The sequence below is a fragment of the Histomonas meleagridis genome, assembly GCF_020186115.1.
Source record: "Histomonas meleagridis strain 2922-C6/04-10x chromosome Unknown contig_11, whole genome shotgun sequence".
Classification (NCBI taxonomy): domain Eukaryota; phylum Parabasalia; order Tritrichomonadida; family Dientamoebidae; genus Histomonas; species Histomonas meleagridis.
In genome coordinates, this window is record NW_027150754.1 from 201,770 (window position 1) to 227,204 (window position 25,435).

Here is a 25,435-nt window from a genome sequence, read left to right on the forward strand (position 1 = left end):
TGACCGAATTTATTATTTTGATATCCGTTTGTCACCAGAACATTTGGTGATGCTGAAAAAACATGTTCTCCGCCAAATGTTGGTGAAGTTTCTCCATAAAAATAAATACAATTAAGGCTAATGCATCGATAAAATGCGTAATCACCAATAAAATTTACATTTTCTCCAATGGAAATTGATTCCAATGCAGAACATTCATAAAACGTTTCATCTCCAATTGATTCTACATGGATTGGAATTATTATATATTGTAATTGATCACAGTCATAAAACGCTTCATCTCCAATTGATTCTACTTTAGCAATATCAACATTTGTTAATTTAGAACTTTCAAATGCTTTTGGACCAATTGATGTAATAAATTCAGGAATGTAATAGGTTTTATCTGTTTTTGCAATTAAGAAATTATGGAATAATTTATGATATCACAAAGAACGCCATCATATGAAAAATATTTATTTTCATTACCTATTATTACATTAATATATGAAAGATTATTACAAACAGCAAAAGGATTATCACCAATATATTCTACTGAACTTGGAATTTCTATAGAATTTATACCATGACAATAATAAAATGCTTCTGTTCCAATTGATTTAAGTGTTGAAGGAAATGTTAATTCAGATATATGATAATTCCCTTGAAATGCTTTATCTTCAATTGATAAAACTGTTTCAGGAAATACAAATGATCCATTTTCAATTCCTGCTGGATAACATATAATTTTCGTTATTTCATGATCATAAAGAACCCCATTTAATGAGAAAAAATTAGTATTATCTTCAGAAACATTAATATATTGAAGACCTTTACATGAGCAAAATGGATTAACTCCAATATTAGTTACGGATGATGTAATTGTAACATTATACAATGAATCGCAATAATAAAATGCTAAATAATCAATTGTTGTCACACCTTTACCAAATGTTAATGATTCCAATTTTTCACATGAATCAAATGCACGAATTCCAATAATTTTAACTGAGTCAGGAATCATAATGCTTACAAATGAAGAGCAACGTGCAAATAAATAATTTTCAAGTTTTTCTATTTTATCAAATGGAATTAATGTTAAATTATAGCAATATGCAAATGCGTATGTTCCAATTGAAGTAACTGAGCTTGAAATATTGATATTCTTTCATGAAGTACAATATTGGAATGCAGAATTTCCAATGGATGTTAATGTATCTGGAAATGTAATATTATCTAATTTACTACAATATGAAAATGCATTATTAGAAATTGATCCCAAGCTAGAACCAAATATAACATTAGCTAAGTTTAAGCAGCTGTCAAAAGCATAAATTCCAATTGAAGTACATGCTTCGATTTCAACAATGCTTAATAAAGGCCATTCATCAAAAGCAAAGCTGGGGATGCTGGCTATTTGATCTGAAATTACAACATATTGAGTCAGACTCATGTAGTTGTCGCTATTGTCCTCATTTGATTCGATATTAAGTTTCCCAGATGTTTCATCAAAAGATTGAAAAGAATACTCAACCAAAAAAAGAAACATGACAAAATGAGAATTCTTACTTCCACTTAATGTGATGCCAATTTTAAGATGTTTGGTTAAAAAATATATGATTATGGAGATAGTTAGAATTAAAAATAAAATCGTGTAATTAATGAATTTGGTTTCAAATATGCCTGCAATGCTAGTGCGTTTTGGTGCTTCAATATTCCATGGATTAAGAGTATCTGAAAAACTATTCATTATTGGAGTTTTGTTATTTTTAATAGGGAAATACTGAAAATGCACTTTTGGTGCCTGCAAACATTTGTCTCTTAGATAGTTTTGAAGTGAATTTCTTGAGAAAAGAAGTAAGAACTTGAAAATCATAAATTTTACAAAACTATGATTTTTATTAGAATTTTTCTATATGCATTCAAAGTCAAAACGGTTATTTATTAAAAAGTAGTACGATGGACCCAAATCAGGCGCAGGTGAAGTGAGACATCGGTCCAACGAACTTAGATCTCGATGCATATCTCAACAGAAACAATAACAAGTATTCGAGACTGAATCTACGGTAGCTATTTCACCTATGAATAAGACTATGTGCGGTGATAAATGTTATGATATTCCAGTATGTCCGGAAAATGCCAATTACTCAGAGGCTTTGTGAACTTCGCAACATACATAACAGTATAGCGAATCATATTTGGTTTGTATTTATTGAGATCAGTGTATTTACTGGGATGAAGTTCTTCCTCATTCCAGCAACACTTTGAATTCACTTTTTGATAAATTGAGTGACTTATGATCGTTTCTATAATTTTTATGGACATTCCTCCTCCACCTCCTCCACCAAGTCCATCAGTTTTGCAACTCGTTCCTGATGAAGCTCTTGCAATTGAAAAGTTGTTTTTAGAATTAAATGAAAATAATCTCGAATTAATTTTTCAGAAAGTTTCAAAAGTATTAGAAGTTCAGCCAAGTTGTCCTTTACTCTATGAATTTTATATTACTCAGTGTATTTATATGGCTTATTTTACGCAAAATAAAGATGCAAAATTATACATTTCATTTTTAAACTTGTTATTAAATACAAAAAATTTAAGTTTTTCAAAACTACTTAAGGTATTAACCATTTATCTTTACATAAAAAATACAAGTGAATCAGAATGTCTTCTTAACGAAATGAACGACCATAAAATGATACCTTCAAATCTTTATTATTATTTAAAAAAAATTATAAATAAAGAAGACAAAGAAAATCAGAAAGAAAATCATATATTGGAGATTCTTCGAAATGATAATTTAGAAGAATTACAAGAAATGTCAACGCAAAATAAATTTGACTTCAATCAAACAATTGAACCATCACCTTATGAAAAACATTCATTTGTTAATCATAAAAAATGTTTCATTAATTGATTTTTGTGCATTTTATAAGTCAATTAAATGTTTTAAGTTTTTATTAATTAATGGATCAAATGTTAAAAATACATTAAAATATGCGATTGCAGGCGGAAATTTAGAAATTATTCATTTATGCATACAAAATAATTCGACTATTAGCTATGTATTAGAAACAGCAATTCAATTTCATCGAAATGACGTTTTTTATTATTTTTATGATGAAAGAAATCAAAAATTTGAAGAAAGAAAAAACTTAATCTTTAACAAAGATATAAATGAATTAGGAATACAATGCTTAAAACACATTAATTATGAAATTTTATCTTTTTTAGAGAAAGAAGGTTTATCAAAATTAAATCTTTCACTCCAAGCTGGTGCATTAAGTTTGCATAATCTTCCATTTATACATATATTTTATGAAGGAAAAATGATTAAAAAAGAACTTTTTTCCCAATTTCTTGGATATGGAAACCCTATGGTAGTGAAATGGCTCATCAAACAAAAAGGAATTAAGATTGAGAATGACGATGTTAAATTACATAATTCTATGTGATAAATATTTATTTAAAATTTCATTAATTTTTTTGAAAAAGCATTTTTATGGGCATCAAAGTATAATCATGAACAATTAATTAAGTACTTTTTAAAACATGGAATTGATATTAATGTTAAAGATATTTATTTGTTTTGTTTAATATTTATTTTAATAATTTTATATTTCAAAATAATATTTGGAAATTATTTAATACAGCACTTATGAATGCATCTTATAATGGTCATATAGAAATAGTTAAATTACTTCTTGAACAAGAAGGAATTGATATTAATGCTAAAGATAATATTTATTTTTATTATTTCATATTTCAAAATAATATTTGGAAATTATTTAAATTAATTGAAACAGCACTTATGAAAGCATTTTTTTTTGGTCATACAGAAATAGTTAAATTACTTCTTGAACAATAAGGAATTGATATTAATATCAAAAATATTTATTTGTTTTATTTGATGTTTATTTTAATAATTTGATATTTCAAAATAATATTTGGAAATTATTTAAATTAATTGAAACAGCACTTATGAAAGCATCTTTTTATGGTCAGATAGAAATAGTTAAATTACTTCTTGAACAAGAAGGAATTGATATAAATGCAAAAGATATTTATTTGTTTTATTTAATATTTATTTTAATAATTTCTTATTTCAAAATAACATTTGGAAATTATTTAAATTATTTGAAACAGCACTTATGAATGCATCTTATCATGGTCATACAGAAATAGTTAAATTACTTCTTGAACAAGAAGGAATTGATATTAATGCTAAAAATAATATTTATTTTAATAATTTGATATTTCAAAATAATATTTGGAAATTATTTAAATTATTTAATACAGCACTTATGTTTGCATCTTGGAAAGGTCATACAGAAATAGTTAAATTACTACGTGAATACAAAGGAAATGATATTAAATAAATCATTTTTTTTTTTTGTTATTATTATTGTTGAAATGATATGATTTTTGAAAAATACTACAATTCAGAAGATAATGAGATCTCATTCATTTCTCTTGTAAAAAGTCATTTCAAAATAATAAAAAAAGAATTTTCAGATAAGAAATCAATAAAAATACGAAGAATAACAATTGTATTAATGAGTGTTCTCAGAGAGTTCCTCAAACTTCAAATCATGCAATATCTTTTCAACAATAATTTTATGTTAATAATGGCATCGGCAGTAGATTGCAAAAATACCCTCGTTATGAAATTTTGACTGTTCAATCTTTCCAAATGCGATATGATTTCGACCATACTTTTTCGGGAATTTTGGAATATTTCCTATATAGTAATATTGTATGTAGATATATTTATTTTCTAAACTATTACCTTGATCATTTTTATTGAAATTTTGAGAAAAAGTGAAAATACATGAAAAAAACAACTTCTCCAAGATTTATGCAAATGCAACTTTTTTATATGAAGTGGCGCTCTTCTTTATTTATTTGTGAATAAAAAAAATTTGATTATTTTTTTAAGAATATTTTTTATTTAAATTATTACGAATGATCAATATTCTGGTGAATTGAAAAATGCAGATAGGAAAAGATTATTTTTAATCCGTTTTTTGTTCTTCATTATATTTTTTCTCTTTTTCCTTGATATTGAATATTTCTATGAATAGCTTGTGATTTTTTGTTTTCGTATTTTTATCATTATCGAATGTTTTTTTATTAAATTTAAATATATTTTTGTCTTTTCATCATGAATGTGAGAAATTTGAAGTAATTTATGATATTTTACAATATTATTTGTTAAATCTATCATAATTATATCATATTTTACATATTTTATTTTGATAAATATCAATCATAAATAAATTAAAAAATAATATCTGATGTATTTTTCTTGTTTAATTTTTCTGAGTCGTTAATGAATCAGACATCGATCGAATAGTATTATTAAATTTATATATTTCGAGTTGATATCTTTATCTCCATTATCTTTATTCATAAAAAATGATCGATTTATCATATTTAAATTCAGGAATACCGGATATAAATAGTGAGGCATCTGTCAATGGTGATTTTTATATTTTTATATCATGACTATATGGTCATTTTTGAATTTTTCGATCGAAAAAGCCAATTTGTGAGGTTAACGACATCATTTTCTATATGCATTGAAACATTGAATTAAGAAAAACCGTACATATTCAAATTACGAATTTTAATTCAAAAAGTTAACCAATGAATTGTAAATTATTCAATTTATTTTTTTTTGGGAAACATTTCTGAAAGAATGAAGCATAAAAAAATTTCAGCAGTACAAATATATAGTCAGGCTGGCTCATATATAAATGAATATTAAACTTTATAATTAGGTGGGCCCCATTAAAAAACTATTGCACAATATTTTTTTATTGCCAAAAAAATGTGTTCAAAATGTTCATTTTTTTTTATCAAACAAATAAAAATCTCATGTTTTTCAATCAAAAAATGCATATTTTGCATAACCATATATATGAAAAATATTACTAATCGATTATATATTATTTGACACATTTAAACGTTAGGTTTTATTCATCTCTTAAATTTTTATCAAATAATAATATCGAAAAATTAAAGTCTCATTTTCTGCAACCAATATATTTGTGAAGCCAAATAAAACTATTTTAATTACAAAAATTTTGATTGAAAATGATCACATATCAAAAAATATATAAAAAACCAATTTTTGAGTACTTTTTGACCATCGAAATATAAATATCTTGGTAAATCATTAAAATTGAAAAATATAATATTTATATTTTAATATCTACTTTATTTTAATATTATAACTAGAAAAAAAAGACCAACACAACTTCACAGAGCTTTTTAGATACGATTTAAAATAAAGTGATAATAAAATGAAGAAAATTGAATGAAAAAAATCATTCTTAAGATTTCAAGAACTACCATTTATAAAAAATCATATACATCAAAAATAATTAAGATTGGTCTTAAAAAATATATATTTTGAAAAAATCGGTTTCGAAATTTCCATTTCGATCTGTAATTTTTTTCTCAATTTGAAGACAGATTTTTACTTAAGTGATGATAAGGACTTAATAAAAATCAAAAAATTCATCAGAATATGTAAATTTTCCCAGTTTGAGTACCTCTAAAATAACACAATTTAAAAAATTCAATTCTTTCATAGGAAAGTTAAAACAGGTAGGATATTTAATTTACTTCTGTTCTCAGTTAACATTTTTGATTTATAAAAAATTGAAGAAGCAACAAAAAGTAGAAATTGTTGGTCAAATTTCCGCAAACATAACAATCCATATTTGTATTTCCACAAAATATTCATCTCTCTAAGGTGGATCTCTTTATCGCAAGTTTTCACAACTTTTTTCTCTTTAGTACTCTTCGATCACTGGGAGTTTTAATGAAAGATTTGGAGCAATATTTTCAGGATCACAAAAAGAAACATCATATACTTCAAGTATTTCTTATGCAAACATAACTTATTGTGGAGCCAAAGCTTAAACTGCTAGTGTATGTTTCGAGTTCACAGTACATGTTGGAGATTGCTTCTTTTCAGGTTCCAATGGCAAATCGCCAAGTTATATCTCTGTCTATAGCACAGAATGCCTCATAAAAATCCAAAATTGTGTTTTTGATAAACTTCAGAATGAGGCCATCGGCGAACGATACAAAGGAAATACAGTTTTGAAAAAAAATAATACATTTAGATAATTTATTATTTGCATTTAATTCAAATTGTGATAGAAAATTAATTTTTAAGTAAATGATCTCAACGTGGTAACCATTGGAGCACTACTTATAACTTTAATTATTTTTAGCAAGTTTTTTATAATATCGAAGACCAAAGGAAATTGAGAAAGAAAGAGACGAAAGCGTAAAGTCAGATAACCCAGTACTCATGAATTTAGTAGCATAAACGATTATTTCTGGATTAATAAAATTTATTTATCATGAAGTTAGTTAAGTGGTTCAAATCTAAAAGGCAAAAATCAACTTGACTCAATAATTTCCAGATCCATTATTTTGTTTGTTACTATTCTTTTATTCTTGGACTTGCATTTCAATGTCCATATGTATCAAATATACTTAAATTTTGGTTTCAAGAATTCTCAAATTTGCATTGTGATGTCAACATGTATGTTTTTCATTTCTTCGATAATAATTTATTTCTTTTTACCTGACACTAAAAACAAAGAAATCAAAACACGTAAACAAAGTTACTTACATGCAGTTAAATTATTTTCCATCATAACCAACAATCAAAAGAATTGGCGCTTGTTTTACTTATCGATTTTCTATATAATACATTTGTTTTATTACACACTCCGCGTTGGTTACTTACCTGAAAAAGAAGAAAATAAATGCGAACTCATCAGAATTTGGAATTTTGTTTAAAATTTGTATAAATAATAATATTATCACCAAATTCCTTATATTTTAAGCAAAAAATCTTTAAAATATACTGATTTTATTAGCAAATGAACGGAATCAAAAGAAGATTTCATCTTGAAGTAACATCTCAAAGCATATTCATAAATGATATTCTTCATTTAAATCTGATAATTATTAAATAAAACAATATTTTGTGCAAAATCATAATTGTCAAATCCTTAATGATATATTTCAGCTGATGACTAAATCCAAAACAAACATTTCAAATAAATATATATATAAATTGATTGCACTGTTTCTTATAAAATCACAAGAAAAATATTTTAATTTAATTTGTGATTTATTTCATTTCAATAACATTTAATCAACATAAAATATATAATTTATTCATTTAATCGACTTCTTCAACACGTGGTCCTGATGAGTGTCCACTATTTGCTGATGCTCCACTTCCTCCTTGCATGTTCGCGCCTGGCATTCCGCCTTGTGCGCCGCCTGCCGCATGTTGATAAGCCGATTGCATAATTGGCATCAGTTTGCCTTCGAGTTCCTTCTGCTTCGCTTCGATTGTAGCGACGTCTGCGTCTTGGTTAGCGTCGATCCATGCGAGCGCGTCATTGATTTCCTTGTTGATTGTGTCCTTGTCTGATTGTGACAATGCGTTAGCGAACTGCTCTTGATTTAATGAGTTGCGTACGCCGAAGCAGTATCCTTCGAGTGCGTTCTTCGCTTCCACTTTCTTACGCACTTCTTCATCTTGTGCTTTGTACTTCTCTGCGTCTGCAACCATTTTGTCGATATCTGCTTGTGAAAGACGTCCTTTCTCATTCTTAATCGTAATCTTCTTAACGTTACCTGTCGACTTATCTTGTGCCGAAACGTTCATAATACCATCTGCGTTAACATCGAATGTAACTTCAATCTGTGGCACGCCGCGTGGTGCTGGCGGAATGCCTGTTAAATCGAATGTACCAAGCAAGTTGTTATCGCGTGTTCGTGAACGTTCTCCTTCATAAACTTTGATTGTAACTGCAGGCTGGTTATCGGAGAATGTTGTGAAGACATTTGACTTCTTGCATGGGATTGTTGTGTTACGTGGAATCAGCACTGTCATAATTTCACCTGCTGTTTCGATACCTAATGAAAGCGGTGCAACATCTAACAATAAGATATCTTTGATTTCTTCATGTGTATCGCCTTTGATAATTGCTGCTTGAACTGCTGCGCCATATGCAACTGCTTCATCAGGATCAACACCACGACATGGCTGCTTACCGTTGAAGAAGTCTTGCAACAATTGTTGGACACGTGGAATACGCGATGAACCTCCAACAAGAACAATATCGGTGACATCGGACTTCGACATGTTCGCATCTCTTAAAACTTGTGCGACTGGATTCATTGTTGACCTGAAAAGTTCATCATTTAAGTTCTCGAACATTGCACGTGAGATGTTATCCATAAAGTCGTGGCCTTCATATAATGAATCGCAGACAATTGATGCGGATGTGGCTGTGGATAATGTTCGCTTAGCACGTTCGCATGCTGTTCGTAATGTACGGAGTGCACGTGGCGATTGTCTTAAGTCGCATTTGAACTTCTTTTGGAAACGATCTGCGAAGTAATTAACCATACGATTATCAAAATCTTCACCGCCAAGATGTGTATCACCTGCTGTGGCACGCACTTCGAACATGCCGCCATCGATATCAAGTAATGAAACATCAAATGTACCGCCGCCAAGATCGAAGATAAGAACATGACGTTCGTTATCAGATTTTTCGTTAAGACCAAATGCAATAGCAGCGGCTGTTGGTTCGTTGATGATACGAAGAACATTTAATCCGGCAATAACACCTGCATCTTTTGTGGCTTGACGTTGACCATCGTTGAAATATGCTGGAACTGTAACAACAGCATCAGTAACTTTGTTGGAAAGTTGGCTTTCGGCGATTTCCTTCATTTTACCTAAAACCATAGCTGAGATTTCTTCTGGATAGAATTGTTTGGTTTCACCCTTCCATTGAACTTGAATCCTTGGACGATCTGCATCACCACGAACAACCTTGAATGGCCAATGTTGCATATCTTTTTGAACAACTGGATCACTAAACTTACGGCCAATCATACGCTTGGCATCAAATACTGTGTTTGTTGGATTCATGGCTGCTTGGTTCTTTGCGGCATCACCAACAAGTCTTTCATCTTCGGTGAATGCAACATAAGATGGGGTTGTACGATTACCCATATCATTTGCTATAATATCGACACGACCGTGTCTGAAGACACCGACACAACTATAAGTTGTACCAAGATCAATACCAATTGCTGACATAATAAAAAAATGATCTTATGAAGGCATTTTTTGGTTGAGCATTTAATGATTCAATTTAAGTATTCGACCATTTAAAGTATTGAAATATTAACGGTTCCTATGATGATGGTAACAAAATAAAAAGTTTAATTAACTATATAAATATTTTTACTTAAATATTGAAATATATTCTAGTTTTCTACAGGTACAGTCAATTGAATTCATATTAAAGCATTAATTTATCAAAAATGTTTTAAATATCCAAAAGACAATTATTTGCGATATTTATATTTTTTGATAAATTTATCTTCATTAAAATCAACAACAAAATAATCTTCTTGAATGCTTGAACTAGATAATCTTATTGCAAATGTGTTTATAGTCTCATTTTGTTCTTATGTTTCATTTCCATTAATTTCCAATTTTTGATTTCGAATTCAAATTAACAATATAAGTAATGTTACAATAATAAAAATAATAACAACACAAACAATAATTACAATTGTTATATTTTTTTGCATATCATTTCCATTAATATATGTGAAGAAATTCGAATAATATTCTAATACGTTGAAAGAAACAATATCTGTTTTTTTGCATCTTTTTGATATCAAATAATTTCAAAAAAATTATCACAAAATTTTTGCATTTTTATGATGTAAGCAAACATATTCTAATTCAAAGAGTTTTAATTCAAATAATTTTTCTAATATTTATCATTTATGAAAAGTAAATTTTTCTTGATCCAAATTAAATGAAAGGAACAATTTCAGCAAATCTTCTTTTGACCTCATCATTTCCCAAATAGTTCTAAAGAATGAATTCCAATTCATGACTTCTTCAGTTTTCAAACACTTAAAGAAGTTTGTATCTCTGAAAGCAATTTTTTCGAAAAAGAGAAACACTTCCATCAAAAGTTCCTTATCCATAACATTAAACAAATACACAAGTGCTGCTTGGAAAGCTGCTTCTCCAGCATTTTTATCATAATGATTACAAAGTATTCTAATATTAGAAAGTATTTTTGTAACGAAGATAAACAATTTACCCAAAGAATTCATATTCAAATGATTATTCAAAAGTGCCTCGCAATTTCTCTTCATAACATTTGAATGCTTTACATTATCTGGACATTCGTATTTCGATTGAACATTTTGTAGAAGTGATTTAAATGATTTAATAAGAGAATTAATTTTACCGAAGGCACTAATATTTAAATGATTAAAAACGCATAAGTAAGCACAATATGAAAGAGGTTTTTGTTCCAAATTTCGATTACAAAATATGTTTTGAACACTTTCATCAATAGTTTTCGTTCTACTTAATCCATTTTCTAAAAATTTATTTATAATTTCAGAGAATATCATATTTCTATATTCTAAAATACGGTTTTGATATTTTTGATATTCATTTTCATAAAATTTTAATGTGATAATTTCTTCATGTTCGTTTGAAAGCTTTAAAATTTCGTTTTGTTGTTGATTTAATTTATTGTTATCATCAAAGAATATCGATGGGAAAATATGTCGATTTGTACCATATGAATGAAAAAAATCTATGGAAAGTGGTGAGAAAAGTGGTCTATTCCCAATATCGCGTTGAATACTTAAAATTTCATATTGACGAAGTTTGAAAAATGGAATTTTTAATAGAATTGAAATATCGATTGAAGAAAATATTAATGTTTCATATTGTAATGAACATTGCGTAGAAAATGAAGGTAAAACATCATAACATTTCCCATGTCGTTGATCTAAAAATGCTAAACATATCAAAAGACATTTATCCTCAATTTCGCATATGTTTGTAAGGTATTGATATACTCCTTCATTAAATTTAAAAAATGTGGAATTTTCATGGTGATTTTTCCATAATAAAAAAGATTTTTGTAGAAAACCATGAACCAAAAGTTTGAGTTTGCCTTCAAAATTTGAAGTAATTAATTCACGAATAACTAAATAATGTGGAACTGGAATAATCTTATTTAATGATTTAATGGTGCTACAAAGCTCTGATAGAATTTGACCATTGGTAATTTGAGAAAAATCAGTAAATCGTTGAGAAAAACAGTCCCAAAGGATATTTGTATAATAATTAAGAGAAAGAAGAAATGATGATATCATTGGAAATAAATGTGATTTGGGAGCTTCCATACTAATGAGACCTAGAAGAAGCTGTGACGCTGTTTCACAGGATTCATGTGTTGAAAAAAATCCAAATAATGCTGGAAATGTGGAAAATGCAAAAAGTGTACTAGAAAATGAATCTGTACATTGAAATATGGAGAAAATAAAATCACGAGGATTAAGAGATACCATCCTTATTATTTTGATAATAGCTTGGCTAGAATCTAAATCAAGTATATCTAGGTCATAATCTTGACTAAAAAATAAATCTTGCATGATTTCGCTTTTTGATATTTTCGGATCTCCTGATATTCGTGCAAAAAGTGAATAATATAATAAATAATTAGATCTTTGAATAATCACATTTTGCATTTGAATACTTTGCAATCTAGACAGTACTGCAGACTTGTATTTTTTTGTCCCTGTAATTTTCTGTTTTACTTCACAAATTCGTGCTTTGTTTTTCTTCAACTTTTTTTTTCTTTTGTGTAATGTACATAAAATAGTAATTTGAATGTTGTCAAGAAATATTGAATCAAAAAATATCGTCTAGTAAGTGGGAGTTCAAGAAATGAAAGGTAACATTCCAAAATGTTCAAAATAAATGGGAAATGATTATACCAATCAAGGAAGTAGTTTTTGGCTTTTCATACAAGTGATAGATTTTTATTTTAATTTTTCAAAGTAATTATTGTATCGAAAAAAATACGAAACTAAAACAAAATTTCTGAATTATTACTATAGCTTATTTTTATAAAAAAATGTAAGAATCATATTATCTTCTTAAAAGTTATTTTATAATTAATAATTTAAATTACGGTTTCCTGAATTCGAAATTTTTTTAACTTTTTTTTATTTGAAATCAATTTAAACCAGTGCTGTTTGCAAACAGTCATAATTATATTTATTTGATTAAATTTCATTGACATTGGAAAGCTGGAAGAAAACCACAACCAAATAATCACAGAAAAAACCCCGTTAAAACAAACGATACAAAAACATTTGACTACTTTATTTTATTTGCTGTTGTTTATATATTTTCATCAATTTTCTGAGCAAATCTGGCCTTTCCTCTGTAATTTAGTGGTTGAACACAAAGGTTTTTCAATTCGGTTTGATCACTTTTTCAGAATTTCGAAAACGATGGCCGACCAACATCGTTTTTATGAAACTGATCTCACTTTTACAATGAGGATTGTTATTGCCCTCGGAGGTAATGCTCTTCTTCAACGCGGTAAGAAGGGAACTTTTGAAGATCAACAAGAGGCTGCTGCTCTTGCCATGTCTCAAATTGTCCAACTTGTTAAGAATGGCTACGATCTTGTTCTTACCCATGGAAATGGTCCACAATGCGGTGCTATCTTCCTCCAAAACGTTAACAGCGAACCAGAAATCCCAGCAATGCCATTACACGTTTGTGGTGCCATGTCACAAGGTTTCCTTGGTGAAATGATCCAACAAGAACTTGATGCTGCTATCAAGAAGGAAGGCCTTAACAAGAAGAGCGTTTCTATTGTAACCCAATCCTATGTTGATCCAAATGATCCAGCATTCCAAAAGCCAACCAAGCCAATTGGCCAATTCTACACAGAAGAAAAAGCCAAGCAAATGCAAAAGGAAAAGGGTTACACAATGATGGAAGATGCAGGCCGTGGCTGGCGTATCGTTGTTCCATCTCCAGTTCCAGTTTCATTTGTTGAACAAGATGCAATCAAGTGCCTCGTTAACAATGGCTTCATTGTCATTTGCTCTGGTGGTGGTGGTATTCCAGTTATTGATGACAATGGCCACACCAAAGGTGTTGAAGCTGTTATTGATAAGGATCTTGGTGCATCAGTTCTTGCCGAAGTTACCGAATCCGAAGCCTTCATGATCCTTACTGATGTCCAAGAAGCTATGATCAATTTCCGCAAGCCAGATCAACAAGCTCTTCGTGATGTTACTGTTGCTCAAATGAAGGAATACATTGCACAAGGTCAATTCTACTCTGGATCAATGCTTCCAAAGGTTCAAGCATGCATTAGATTCGTTGAACGCACTGGAAAACCAGCCATCATCACATCTCTTGATCATGCTCTCCAAGCACTCCGTGGTGAATGCGGAACAAAGATCCTCCCATAAGTAAAAAAGTTACAATAATTTTGTTGTTTTCCCATGAATTTTGAATAAATATTTTAATTTGCAAATGGGAACTAATTTCATCAATAGGTGTCATCCATTTTCGATTTTTTATTTATGTCTCAATCTTTAATAGAATCTAATTCTATTAAGCAAATTGAGCCTGTTTCTGATTTATTAACTTATTCGAATCTTTATCAAATCCTTTCAATATAAATGATAAAAAACAAAAAATGCTTAGTTATACTTCATTACTATCTGATTCAAGTTTATCTTCGCGCTTTCAATCAGGATTTACAGATAATATTAATCGTGAAGGTACAACTATTTTTTCAGTCACTGACAAATCTTCCAAAAACAGATATGCCATTAAACTTATTAGAAATATTAAAGTTGAAAATATTTTTAATGAAATCTTCATATTATCAAAAGTTTCACATACTAATATCATTAAATTCTTTAACATTTGGTTTGAACATAATTCACAAGATGACATCTTTTCATTACATTCAAATGGAATTATGTTCTAAATTAACAATTATCGATTCATGTAAAAAAGATTCATTTCACGACAAACTTCAAAAATGCATTATGGTAACAAAAGGTGATAAATATCTTCATGATAACAATATCATCCATCGTGATTTGAAGCCTGATATTATTATTATTATTGGAAACGATGGCCTTCTAAAAATCATTGATTTTGGCATTTCATCATTTCATATGCTAATAAATGATGATGCTATTGAATATGGAACAGTGCCTTATGATTCTCCTGAACATTATGAAAAGGAAAAGCTTAGTCCTAAAGTTGATATTTATAGTATTGGAATCATTTTCCTCGAAGTATTTGGGTCATTTAATACTCAAATGGAAAGAGCACAAACTATAATGAAACTTAAGGAAAATGGCGAAATGAATATAAATATTGAAGAAAACTTAAAATCACTTATCAGGAAAATGACTAATAAGGATTCAAGCAAAAGACCAAACGCTGATGAGGTAATCAGTGCACTTGAGTCTTTGCTTTAAAACAAACAAAACTACTAATTAATTAAAAAAAAAAATAAATAGTTATAACTAAAATATAAAAGCCAATTAATATATTGGAATCGTATATTTAAGTAAAAAACACATTATTTTAATTGTTTTTAATTGAAATTTAGCAAAAAAAAAGTTCTTTGGGCGAATGTTGTTCATAAAATTAGTCTGGTTTAAGGTTATAAGTAAAAAATCTTCTCTCTGGAGAATATCATTGTTATACCTTCTCTAAAAATATAAATAGAATCATTTTGTTATATAAAAAAACTAGAAAAAGAAAGATTCGAAGAACCTCAAGAACTTTTGTTTATAATGAGGAGAATTATTTCACACACTCCTATTGAAACTATAACTTATTTAATGAGTACACACAAAGATGTAAAGAAGTCATCCAGAAAAAAGGTAGCTAAAATTAATAAACTAAACATAATTTCACATATTTTTGAATATAAATTTATATTTATAATGAGTAGGATTCAAAACTTAACCGGACACCCTATATTTTCCCATAATCATAAGACATCATAATTACACATTTCTTCATGTTTACCACCAATAACAAATTCTATTTCTATATCTAACACAAAAACAAATTTACATATAAAACATCATAAGTTAAAAAACAAATTCTAATTTAAATGATATTTAAAATATTATTTATTTTCCTACCGCCAATCTATATAAGAGGTCACCTATCCAAACACAATTCAATAGCAAATAAATCACGATCAGCACCCAATGCCCCTTTGATATATGATTTCTCAATCTAATCAACATTATTGCAGGTACCGACGTATGTAATGGGGACAAGAACATATACAAAACCTTTTGCACTATGTTATAAACTTGATCATTAATTGTTGATAAGAAAATACTTACAATATAAAGCACAATACTAAAAGCAGCCCACATTAGTATTGGTATTTTACCTTCGCTTCCTGATAACATTACCATTGACTTACAAGCAGCTGCTGTAGGTATTGGTAATGTACATATGAATGATAATGCCCATAAAATTAAGCCAATTTTTGTCGTAGGATTCGACGAATCTGTTTCTAAAAAGAAATTAGAGACAACATTAGGTAATGCAATGTATTGGAAAAGGCCACTTAAGAAATTATATACACCAAAAACAATTAATGATGATATAGTCGAATTTCTCATTCGCTCATAAGTAACACCTTTCATATTAGAATATGCAATGTTGATATAAGCAAAACAAAAATATGCAAAAGTATGATCACGTAAACAATTCGTGAATTGGCTAAAGGATTTATAAAATGTAAGACCATAAAAATATGATGGTTTGGACTTGGAATTATAAATACTCCAATAAATACTAATAACAAATGTACATAGAACCAAAATATATTTGACATCGGAATAAATGGCTAAAATTGAATCTTTGGTCGAAATTAATGTTGGTAAAAGAAGAATAAAACATGAGCATAATGGAAAGATATATGGATCTGTGGCAATATCTGATGTGGTACCAATGAAACTACCAAGAAATCCGTTGAAAAATGTTCGCAAATATTTGATATTATCATTTAAAACGGATATACAAGCTAAAATTATACAGACACTGATAGCCCAACTGAATGGATTGCCTGTTTTTGCCCACATTTTTTCTGGACATAATTCTTTGGTTTTTTTCATTACAAATAGAATCATGTAAATAGAAAAACTATAAAGAATAACACATACAACATTTGCAAGTAAAGGAATTAAAGCACCTCCATCATAGTAACGAGTCATTGTTGCAGGTGAAATGCTTAATATTGAATTAAGAAAAATAAATGATGCTTGATAAATTGATATTGATGAAACAGAATTTGGCTTTAGAAGAACAGTATCTTCATTTTCATTATTTAGGGAGTGGATCATACTTTGGAACATTTTGTATCTTTTAAAACGAATCAATATTCAAAAAGTGGAAATCTACAGTTCCCAAAACTTTTCAATGTTTTATACTAAAACTGTAATAAATCGAATGGCAGCCACAAGAATTTTCTGGGATGGTATATCAAAATTAAATGATCCAAAATTTGTACAAGACACCTCCAATTGGATTGAAAGTTTTATTAATACCCCAAATGATTTATTAATTCACATCAATTTTAATACAGATATTAATTTCTCTATTAATCAAAATTACTCATGCTGTGTCTCATTTTCGTTTGCCCTTGATGAACAATATATTTTAGCAATACATATTTCTCCTATTTTTTCAAAATATCTTTTTTTTACACCTCCATTCGACAAACTTAGAAAAGCCATCACAGATAAACAACACCGTATATTTTTTATATCAAAAGAAATCGCTGACGATTCGATATTGCTTTTTCAAAAGATGTTTAAATTTCATATTCCTAAAGCATTTATATTATATGAAACAACTAAAGAATGGGAAGAAGCATTTTATTCGACGTCAGCTATAGATAGGCTTCATGAACTTTTGGATCAAGTTGACATCAATAGGGATGAGATTAAAAATAGTATAAGAAAAGCTTCAACAAATTTGTCATCTCCACACCTCCTTCCCAGTGATGAGAGATATCAACTTGTTTTAACTATAATCATACTTCACCAAATGATGTTTGCAATAAAGAACAATGAATTTATATCAAAAACAAGAATTCCAATTGGAATGTAAATAACTTTAATAAATTATTTGTTGTGTTTTATAAAATTTATTTGAATATTAATTTTATGAGATTTAATGTCATCATCTTTTCAAAGGTAATAAAAGAAATTCTCAGTTTGTTTAGCAGAACCCCAAACAAAGTAAAAATTTATATCTATTAAAACAATACTGTTTTAGCTTTTATGTGTGTCTTTTGTATGCGACCAAATATCGACAGAAAAATATTTTTAGATGAATACCACCAAAATTGCTGATATTGAGATACCAGAAGAATTAACAAGAGCGCAAAAAGCAGAATTTTTCGTTTTAAAAAGAATGCTATCTAAGCTTGAAGGGCAATGGAATGAATTAATAGAAAATTCAAATCCTGAACAAATCCAATATAATCACATACTTGAAAAAGAATATGAAACAAAGTTTCAACAAATCGAAGCGCTTAGAGAGCTAAATCTTCAAATTGCAAAAAAGCAATACGAAGAAGAAAAAGCTAAAATTGAAGCAGACTTTGAGGAAAACAAAAAAAATTTATTTAAACAAATCATCCACGGATACCATAGCTATTATGTTACAATAATGAACCACCTGAAAGAACTGATGGGTTCTGATTTTAATTCATTTTTATCAGCGAATGAAATTGATTTCCCTCAGATTCAAGAAAAAACAAGAGGAGAAAAGAAGCCAATGCATCAACCTGAAGAAGTCAAACTTGTGCTTACACATTATGATAGTGAAAAGCAAATTAAAAAGATTATCAGTTCAGCTGCAGAATCAAGAGCAGCCACAACAACAGAATCCGATGGAGGCGAAAGTCATAGTCATAGTGAATAGATTATTAAAATTGTGTTTTGCAATACATAAAAAATAGCTAATTTATCAAAGAAATTAATTTTTATAAAATTTACTCGTTTATTTTAATATATTTCCCAAAAAAATTATCCTATTGGAAAAATTCTTCAAACTAACGTCTTCTTCGAAAAGTGCTGGTAATTTTTTTTTATTTGTTTTTTTCATTTTTATTATTTAGTGTTATCGTATTTGTTTATTATAAGAGTAGTCACTCGAAAATATAAATCGCTAGCATTATACCAGTAAGACGTTACTGAATTTACATATTTGAATTTAAATTTATTGACTAAATTCAAGTAACACTTATAAATTTACATTTTCGCCATTAATAATATATTTTTCTTTTGATTGCAAGTTCTTAAAATTTACCATTATGGTGTCAGAATCAAATTCATTTTTTTTATAAGAATAAAAGTCCATGTTCAAAAGTCATTTTTCACGGGGGTTATTTGAATCAAAATTAATACGACATAACGATTTGCATTGAATTTGTAGACAATTCTTATTCAGCCATGATTCAAAAATTTCTATGTGGTTATACAACGATATTTTATGTCAAAAAATTATTCGGGTTTAATTGATATAATTACAAACATAAGTTTTCAACCAGTAACTCATCTCATTCATCACATAAATTGAAAGATAATGATTATCATTTTCTTTGATAATTCTGATCGGATTTCTTCATGATCTCGTAAATAATAAGTGAGATGATCTGCTTTTCAATCAATTATTGCGGTTATTCAGCAAAACAGAAAATGAGCTCGTACAACAAATTCTGTTCAACTGTTGCAAAATTTCAGATAAAAACGCCGGAAGAAATCATGTCTTTTAGCAGTTGTGCGGATAAAATTACACCAAGAGGCTTCAATCTTTATCAAGAATATATGATATTAACCAGAATAAAACCTGTGTTTAAAGAGATCTATGACATGATCCCTTTAACTGCAGGTGGTTCTCAACCAATGCTTCTTACAAATTATAACAAAATTAGTCAATTGTTGAACATTGTGAAAGGCTTAGTTGCTGAATCTGATAAAGTTTCTCCAAAAGAGCTTCAATGCCAAGGAGTCATAGCAGAAATCGAGACAAATATTTCTAAATTTGGAGAATATGTTCCACATCTTACATCTTCAATGGCACCTACATACCAGGCATACATTCCACAACTTCAAGAATTCCTTCAGAACTCAATGGTTCTTATTGACAAAGCCATAGATTTGACATCCAAAAGTCAAGCTGATTCACTTAAGTCATGTCCCCCAATTAACCTCGAGCAAATTCCAAATGCACATCTTGAAGTTGCCTTAGCGTCAACGCTTACGTCCTTAATGATAGATCTTATTTTTATTATTTCAGCTGAGCAAATCAAAGAGTCACAATATGCCACAAACATCAAAGAATGGATTGACCACATTACCAAATCAATTGTTGCTATTTTTGCCAACATTAATCAACCATCACATATTATCATAAATAACATACGAGTTTTATCCTGGATCAAACCCTCCATAATCTCAATATTATCACTCATAGAATCCACATGTCCTAATATGGATGATTTTCTTTATGCATCAGTCCATGCTATTACACTTCAACAACTTTATTATACATTAGAAACTACAGACACAGTCAATTCCACAATCGAAATTGTACGACAAATTGGTTTATCATATGCTAATAAGCAACAAATGAAGAATTTCATTCCATCATTAAAAGCAATATTAGCAATTGTTGGAACACGTATTGAAGAAGGAAGTTTCATATATAGTGGGAGTAGTATCAAAGCAACATATTCCACATTAATTGGTGTTATGGAAATCTTTGAGAAAGAGAGTTATGAATCACAAGCGATTATAGCATATACAATATGTCGTCTTTATGCATTAACAATTGGAAGTTTTAATGGTGGCGACATGATATTATCAAAGATTTCCACTGAAATATCGGAAATATTAAAGAAAATCTTTGAAGAAGAACTTAATTCGGTTGCATTAATCCAAAAGGCTTATTCAACAAATTTATCTTCATTTGATGAGAAAGTATTAGGACAATTAAGTTATCATGTATCACAACTTAATTCCATACAAAAGATTGATCCGTCATCGAATTTCTTTATCGAAACAATTCGTAGAGCTCATGATTCAATCGGATCATTACCAATGGTAATATTACGAGTTATAGATAAATGTACAAATAATAAGATCCAAACCATATTTCAGAATGAACATAGTAACTTATTAACAAATGCAGAATGTTTCACTAAATGGACATCCGAATTATTATTAACATTATCTACAAATGTACAATTAAGAGTAGAAGCAGCAAGTAATACATTATCATATTTACAAACACTTAAAATCGATTTACCAAATGGAATTCCGACAATATTATCAAATATTAATGGTTTAATGCAATCTACACCACAATATATCTTAATGGGCTTTTCTGATGTTAATAAGTTATTAGAGAACTTAAATATTATTCGACAAAATTCTACAGCAATTTTAACTAAGTTATCAGAATATGAACAAACAAAAATATATACATTATTATCATTATTAGTTAAAGCATTTAAGATATATACAAGTGATTTTATCTCATGTGCAAATCAATTAACAAATTATATAATGTTTCAAGAAGTAGAAGATTTAGTTTCATCATTAACATCATTATCTACACAAATAGTACCAATGATTACTGAAGCAAGTATTAAATTTAAACAATCACAAGAATCATTTTATTATTTCTTTTCTAAACCTTATTCTGGTATTAATACGATATGTTCAATTATACAAAAATATCCAAACTTAGCAGGTACATTAATTAATTTCCCGACAACAGCTAAAACTATTTTAGAAGTAGTTTGGCCTATAGCTGCAGAAGTAGCACAAAAAATACCTACTGCAGATACTAATAACTTATTAATGTATACTAATACATTACCTAAGAAATTAACTGACTTATCAACAACATTATTAACTATGCCTCAACCACAAGAAAATGTTAATATTCCTGAAGAACTTCGAGAACTTACTAAGTTAGAACAAAGTTCACAAAAGTTATCACCACAATTAAAATATTATGCGCAAATATTATTAGGTTGGGTTAAAGATGGAAAGACACAAAATGCTTTACCATTAGTTAAACAATGGTTTAAAGCAGTAATTAATCCTTCAAATGATTATAATGATGCATGTCAAAAGTTCCTTTTATCATTATGGAAATTATTATCGAAATCTTCAGATACTAATCAATTTTTAGATTCATTTTGTTATTTCTCAGTATCTATGGGTAAACATGAAAATGCATTTGGTGAACAATATACAGAATTTGTAAAGAAAAGACATACGTCAATATATAACTCAGTACATACATTATTAAATGGTGAAAAACATTTAACACGATTTGGATTAAAAGTTATATCAGATCTTGTACAAATAATGTCAATTAGTACATATTCATCAATTAAATCAGAAGATATTCAAACGACATTAAAATCGGAATATATTAATGTAATATTAGCAATTAAAAAATATTCGGAAAATCATAAAAGTATTAAAGTTACAATAGCAGTAGTACAAAGTATTAATCAATTATTAACATTATTTTATATTGCAGAATTAAATAATCAATCAGAAAAATCATCAATTAATAATGATACATTTAAACCTATACTTACTGCTATAATGAATAAGAAAGAAACACAAGAATTAACTACATCAATTATCTCAAAGATATCACAACGATTATGGGAATTATCACCAAATCTTTATACAAAATTAACAAAAATGACTGAAGCTGATATAGTATGTGATGAAATTTATGATCGAGTCGAAATATTTAGATCAGTTGGTAATAATATATTAAAACAATCAAATATTAAAGAAGCACAACAAGAAGAATTAATTAAATATTTAAAGTCTTATATAATATCATCATTAGAAGCAGGAGAATTATCATATCATTCAATCCAATTAAGGAATCTTAAGAATACAACATTAACAAATTCATTTGTTGAAAGTTATTCAAAGATATTTTCAACACTTTATAACTTTTCATCAACTACTTTAACTATATTAACTAATACTGAATCACTTAATATGAAATTACGTATGCAAAATCGTTCAATAGCACGTGAATTAGATAATTTCATTAATTATTCCGAAAATCCTCCAAAACCTGAATCACCAGAACCAGGATTTAAGACACTTATGCAAACATTATTTGTTACGTTATCTACATTAATGATTCATATTTCACGTACTATAATATCAGCTACTAAATCTATTGTAAATGAAATGTATGAACAAAAAGATAAAACTATCCAAACTGATTTAAATGAATCAATTAAAGAATTCGAAAATATTTCAACTACTATTCGTTCTAAAGCTTTTGGACCTTTAGCTATGGACTTTTCGACAAACATTGTACAAATTGATTCGACACTTAAACAATTTGTTAATAATTCCATAAATTTAGACTTCAAAAATGAATTACCAGTAATAACATTATTACAACATATCCAAACTATAGGAGAATCATCATTACGATTATGTCAAATAGCACCAACGATTATTGATAAATCAGTTGGACCAGATCAAATTAGTGCTGATAAGATACCGAATAAATTCGAGTTACCAATAATGCCCGAAATTAATTTGATACCTATTGATGCATATCAAGAATTAATGGAAGAGAAGCCTACATATGAAGGATTAATTGATACATATAAGAAAACATTTAATAATACTGAAAGTCAAAATGAAGAACTTGTTGAAATCACATTAAAATTATTTAATGGGTCTAAAACATTTGTTAATTTATTATTACAAGTCGTTGTCTCAAGTTATGATAAACATTTACAAATCCAATTACAAACAGAAATTCATACATATGTAACAAATATTAATAATATATTACAATCGACAAAAGATTTCTTATTACGTAAATCGAATTATGAAGAAAACCTTAATGAATCAATTGAAGTCTTTGTCACACAAATACCAAAATTAATATCATTAGCAGAACAAATCTCTAAAGTAGAAGAACCAGCAAATAATAATGAAGTTGATGAAGAAGAAAAAGATGAAGTTACACGAGAACTTGCAGCTACATCACGTGCAATTGAAGAGATGACGACACGATTAGCGAACTTTGGAAATCAAATTAACATTGAAGATAATGAAGATGATGAAGATAATTATCAAGAAGAAGAAGTTGGTGAAGATGTAAACATTGATGATTCAACTAATGATACTGAACGAATCACAAACATTGAAGCAGAACAAGGTACATTACCAGCGTTTGTTATATCACATGCAACGCCAATATTACAAAACACTTCATTAATCCTAAAACGTGCACAAGAAATCACACAAAAAATTATCGAAAATGTTGGACATATACAAAATGAAAAATTAATTATTAAAGTTGCACAAGATTTATCGGAATCTGCAGAATTACTTTTGATCACTGCCGAAATATTAATACAAGGAACAGAGAAAGAAGCCGAATATAAAGTGGTGACTGCCGCAAAGATTATTAAGGCTTCGATTTCATCATTGGTGACACAAGTGTTGGCAAACGGCGGAGATAGTGAAGGAATTATGAATAACTATGTAAGAAACGTGGCAATACATACAAATAAGATCATTAGAAAGGCAACAAAGATTATTAAAGAAGGTTACGCAGTGGAAGAGGCAAAACAACCAAAGAGAGTCACCGCAAACGCAATGATCGGAAGATTGAATATCCAGAATAAGATTAACCAATACCAGAAATTGCTTTTGGATGAAGAGGCGCAACTTAAGCAATTTAGAAAGAGATTCTAAAAGTTACCTCGCAATCATTAATCTGTTTTCTTTTTGATTTTTTTTGTTTTACTTCTTTCTGCTGTATCTTAAACTACTGAAATAAATAAATAATCCGAAATAAGATTCAGGAATATGCTTCGGTATACGTCTTTTGAGGATATGGTTTCTTTAGAGAGCTTTAAAAAGATAACTTCTATTAGATTTCAATTTGTTGATTATAAGAAAGGTAAAAGAGTTGGTGGAGGATTCTTTCCTTATATTAATATTACTGATATTGATTTAACAAGATATGGAATTTTTAATAATACAAATGATCCTTTAATAAATGAACCTTGCATAGTTAAATCATTTAAAAGTATTTCCACGCAAATAACTTGCTGGAATGATATCTTTATAAGGTTTTTTACCAGTAATTTTATTAAATAATAAAATTTTATTAAATAATACTGTATATTTGTTAGCTTTTTTATTATGATCAATAAATGTTGCTTTATTTTTGAAAAAAAGCTACTGTAGTATTATCTATTATCGAAGTAATCTTTCCAATAATCATGCTATTTATTTTTGTTGTTAAGACAGTATCATCATCTAAAATACTACCATCATATAATATTATATCACCATATTCATTATATGATATTCCTGTTAATTTATTATGAATATCAGTTAAATTATCATTCGATAAATATTGATCATGAGTATGATTTGTTAATGAAAAGATTGTTGT

The 25,435-nt window shown here is 28.3% G+C and overlaps 4 protein-coding genes across 4 annotated transcripts; 3 read left to right on the forward strand and 1 right to left on the reverse strand.

Moving 5' to 3' along the window:
- Positions 1 to 8,191: 8,191 nt before the first annotated feature.
- Positions 8,192 to 10,135, reverse strand: GO595_000661 (cytoplasmic heat shock protein 70; the record flags this gene model as incomplete). Its single annotated transcript, XM_067919985.1, has 1 exon — positions 8,192 to 10,135. One exon carries the CDS (start codon positions 10,133 to 10,135, stop codon positions 8,192 to 8,194), a length of 1,944 nt encoding a protein of 647 aa, XP_067779130.1.
- A 3,248-nt stretch (positions 10,136 to 13,383) lies between these two features.
- GO595_000662 (Carbamate kinase) lies at positions 13,384 to 14,361 on the forward strand (the record flags this gene model as incomplete). The annotated part of the gene is made up of 1 exon (XM_067919996.1): positions 13,384 to 14,361. One exon carries the CDS (start codon positions 13,384 to 13,386, stop codon positions 14,359 to 14,361), a length of 978 nt encoding a protein of 325 aa, XP_067779131.1.
- A 3,916-nt stretch (positions 14,362 to 18,277) lies between these two features.
- On the forward strand, positions 18,278 to 18,874 carry GO595_000663 (uncharacterized protein; the record flags this gene model as incomplete). The annotated part of the gene is made up of 1 exon (XM_067920007.1): positions 18,278 to 18,874. One exon carries the CDS (start codon positions 18,278 to 18,280, stop codon positions 18,872 to 18,874), a length of 597 nt encoding a protein of 198 aa, XP_067779132.1.
- An 842-nt stretch (positions 18,875 to 19,716) lies between these two features.
- Positions 19,717 to 24,726, forward strand: GO595_000664 (uncharacterized protein; the record flags this gene model as incomplete). The annotated part of the gene is made up of 2 exons (XM_067920018.1): positions 19,717 to 22,345; positions 22,466 to 24,726. The coding sequence occupies 2 exons, from the start codon at positions 19,717 to 19,719 to the stop codon at positions 24,724 to 24,726; spliced, it is 4,890 nt and encodes a 1,629-aa protein (XP_067779133.1).
- Between the last annotated feature and the right edge of the window lie 709 nt (positions 24,727 to 25,435).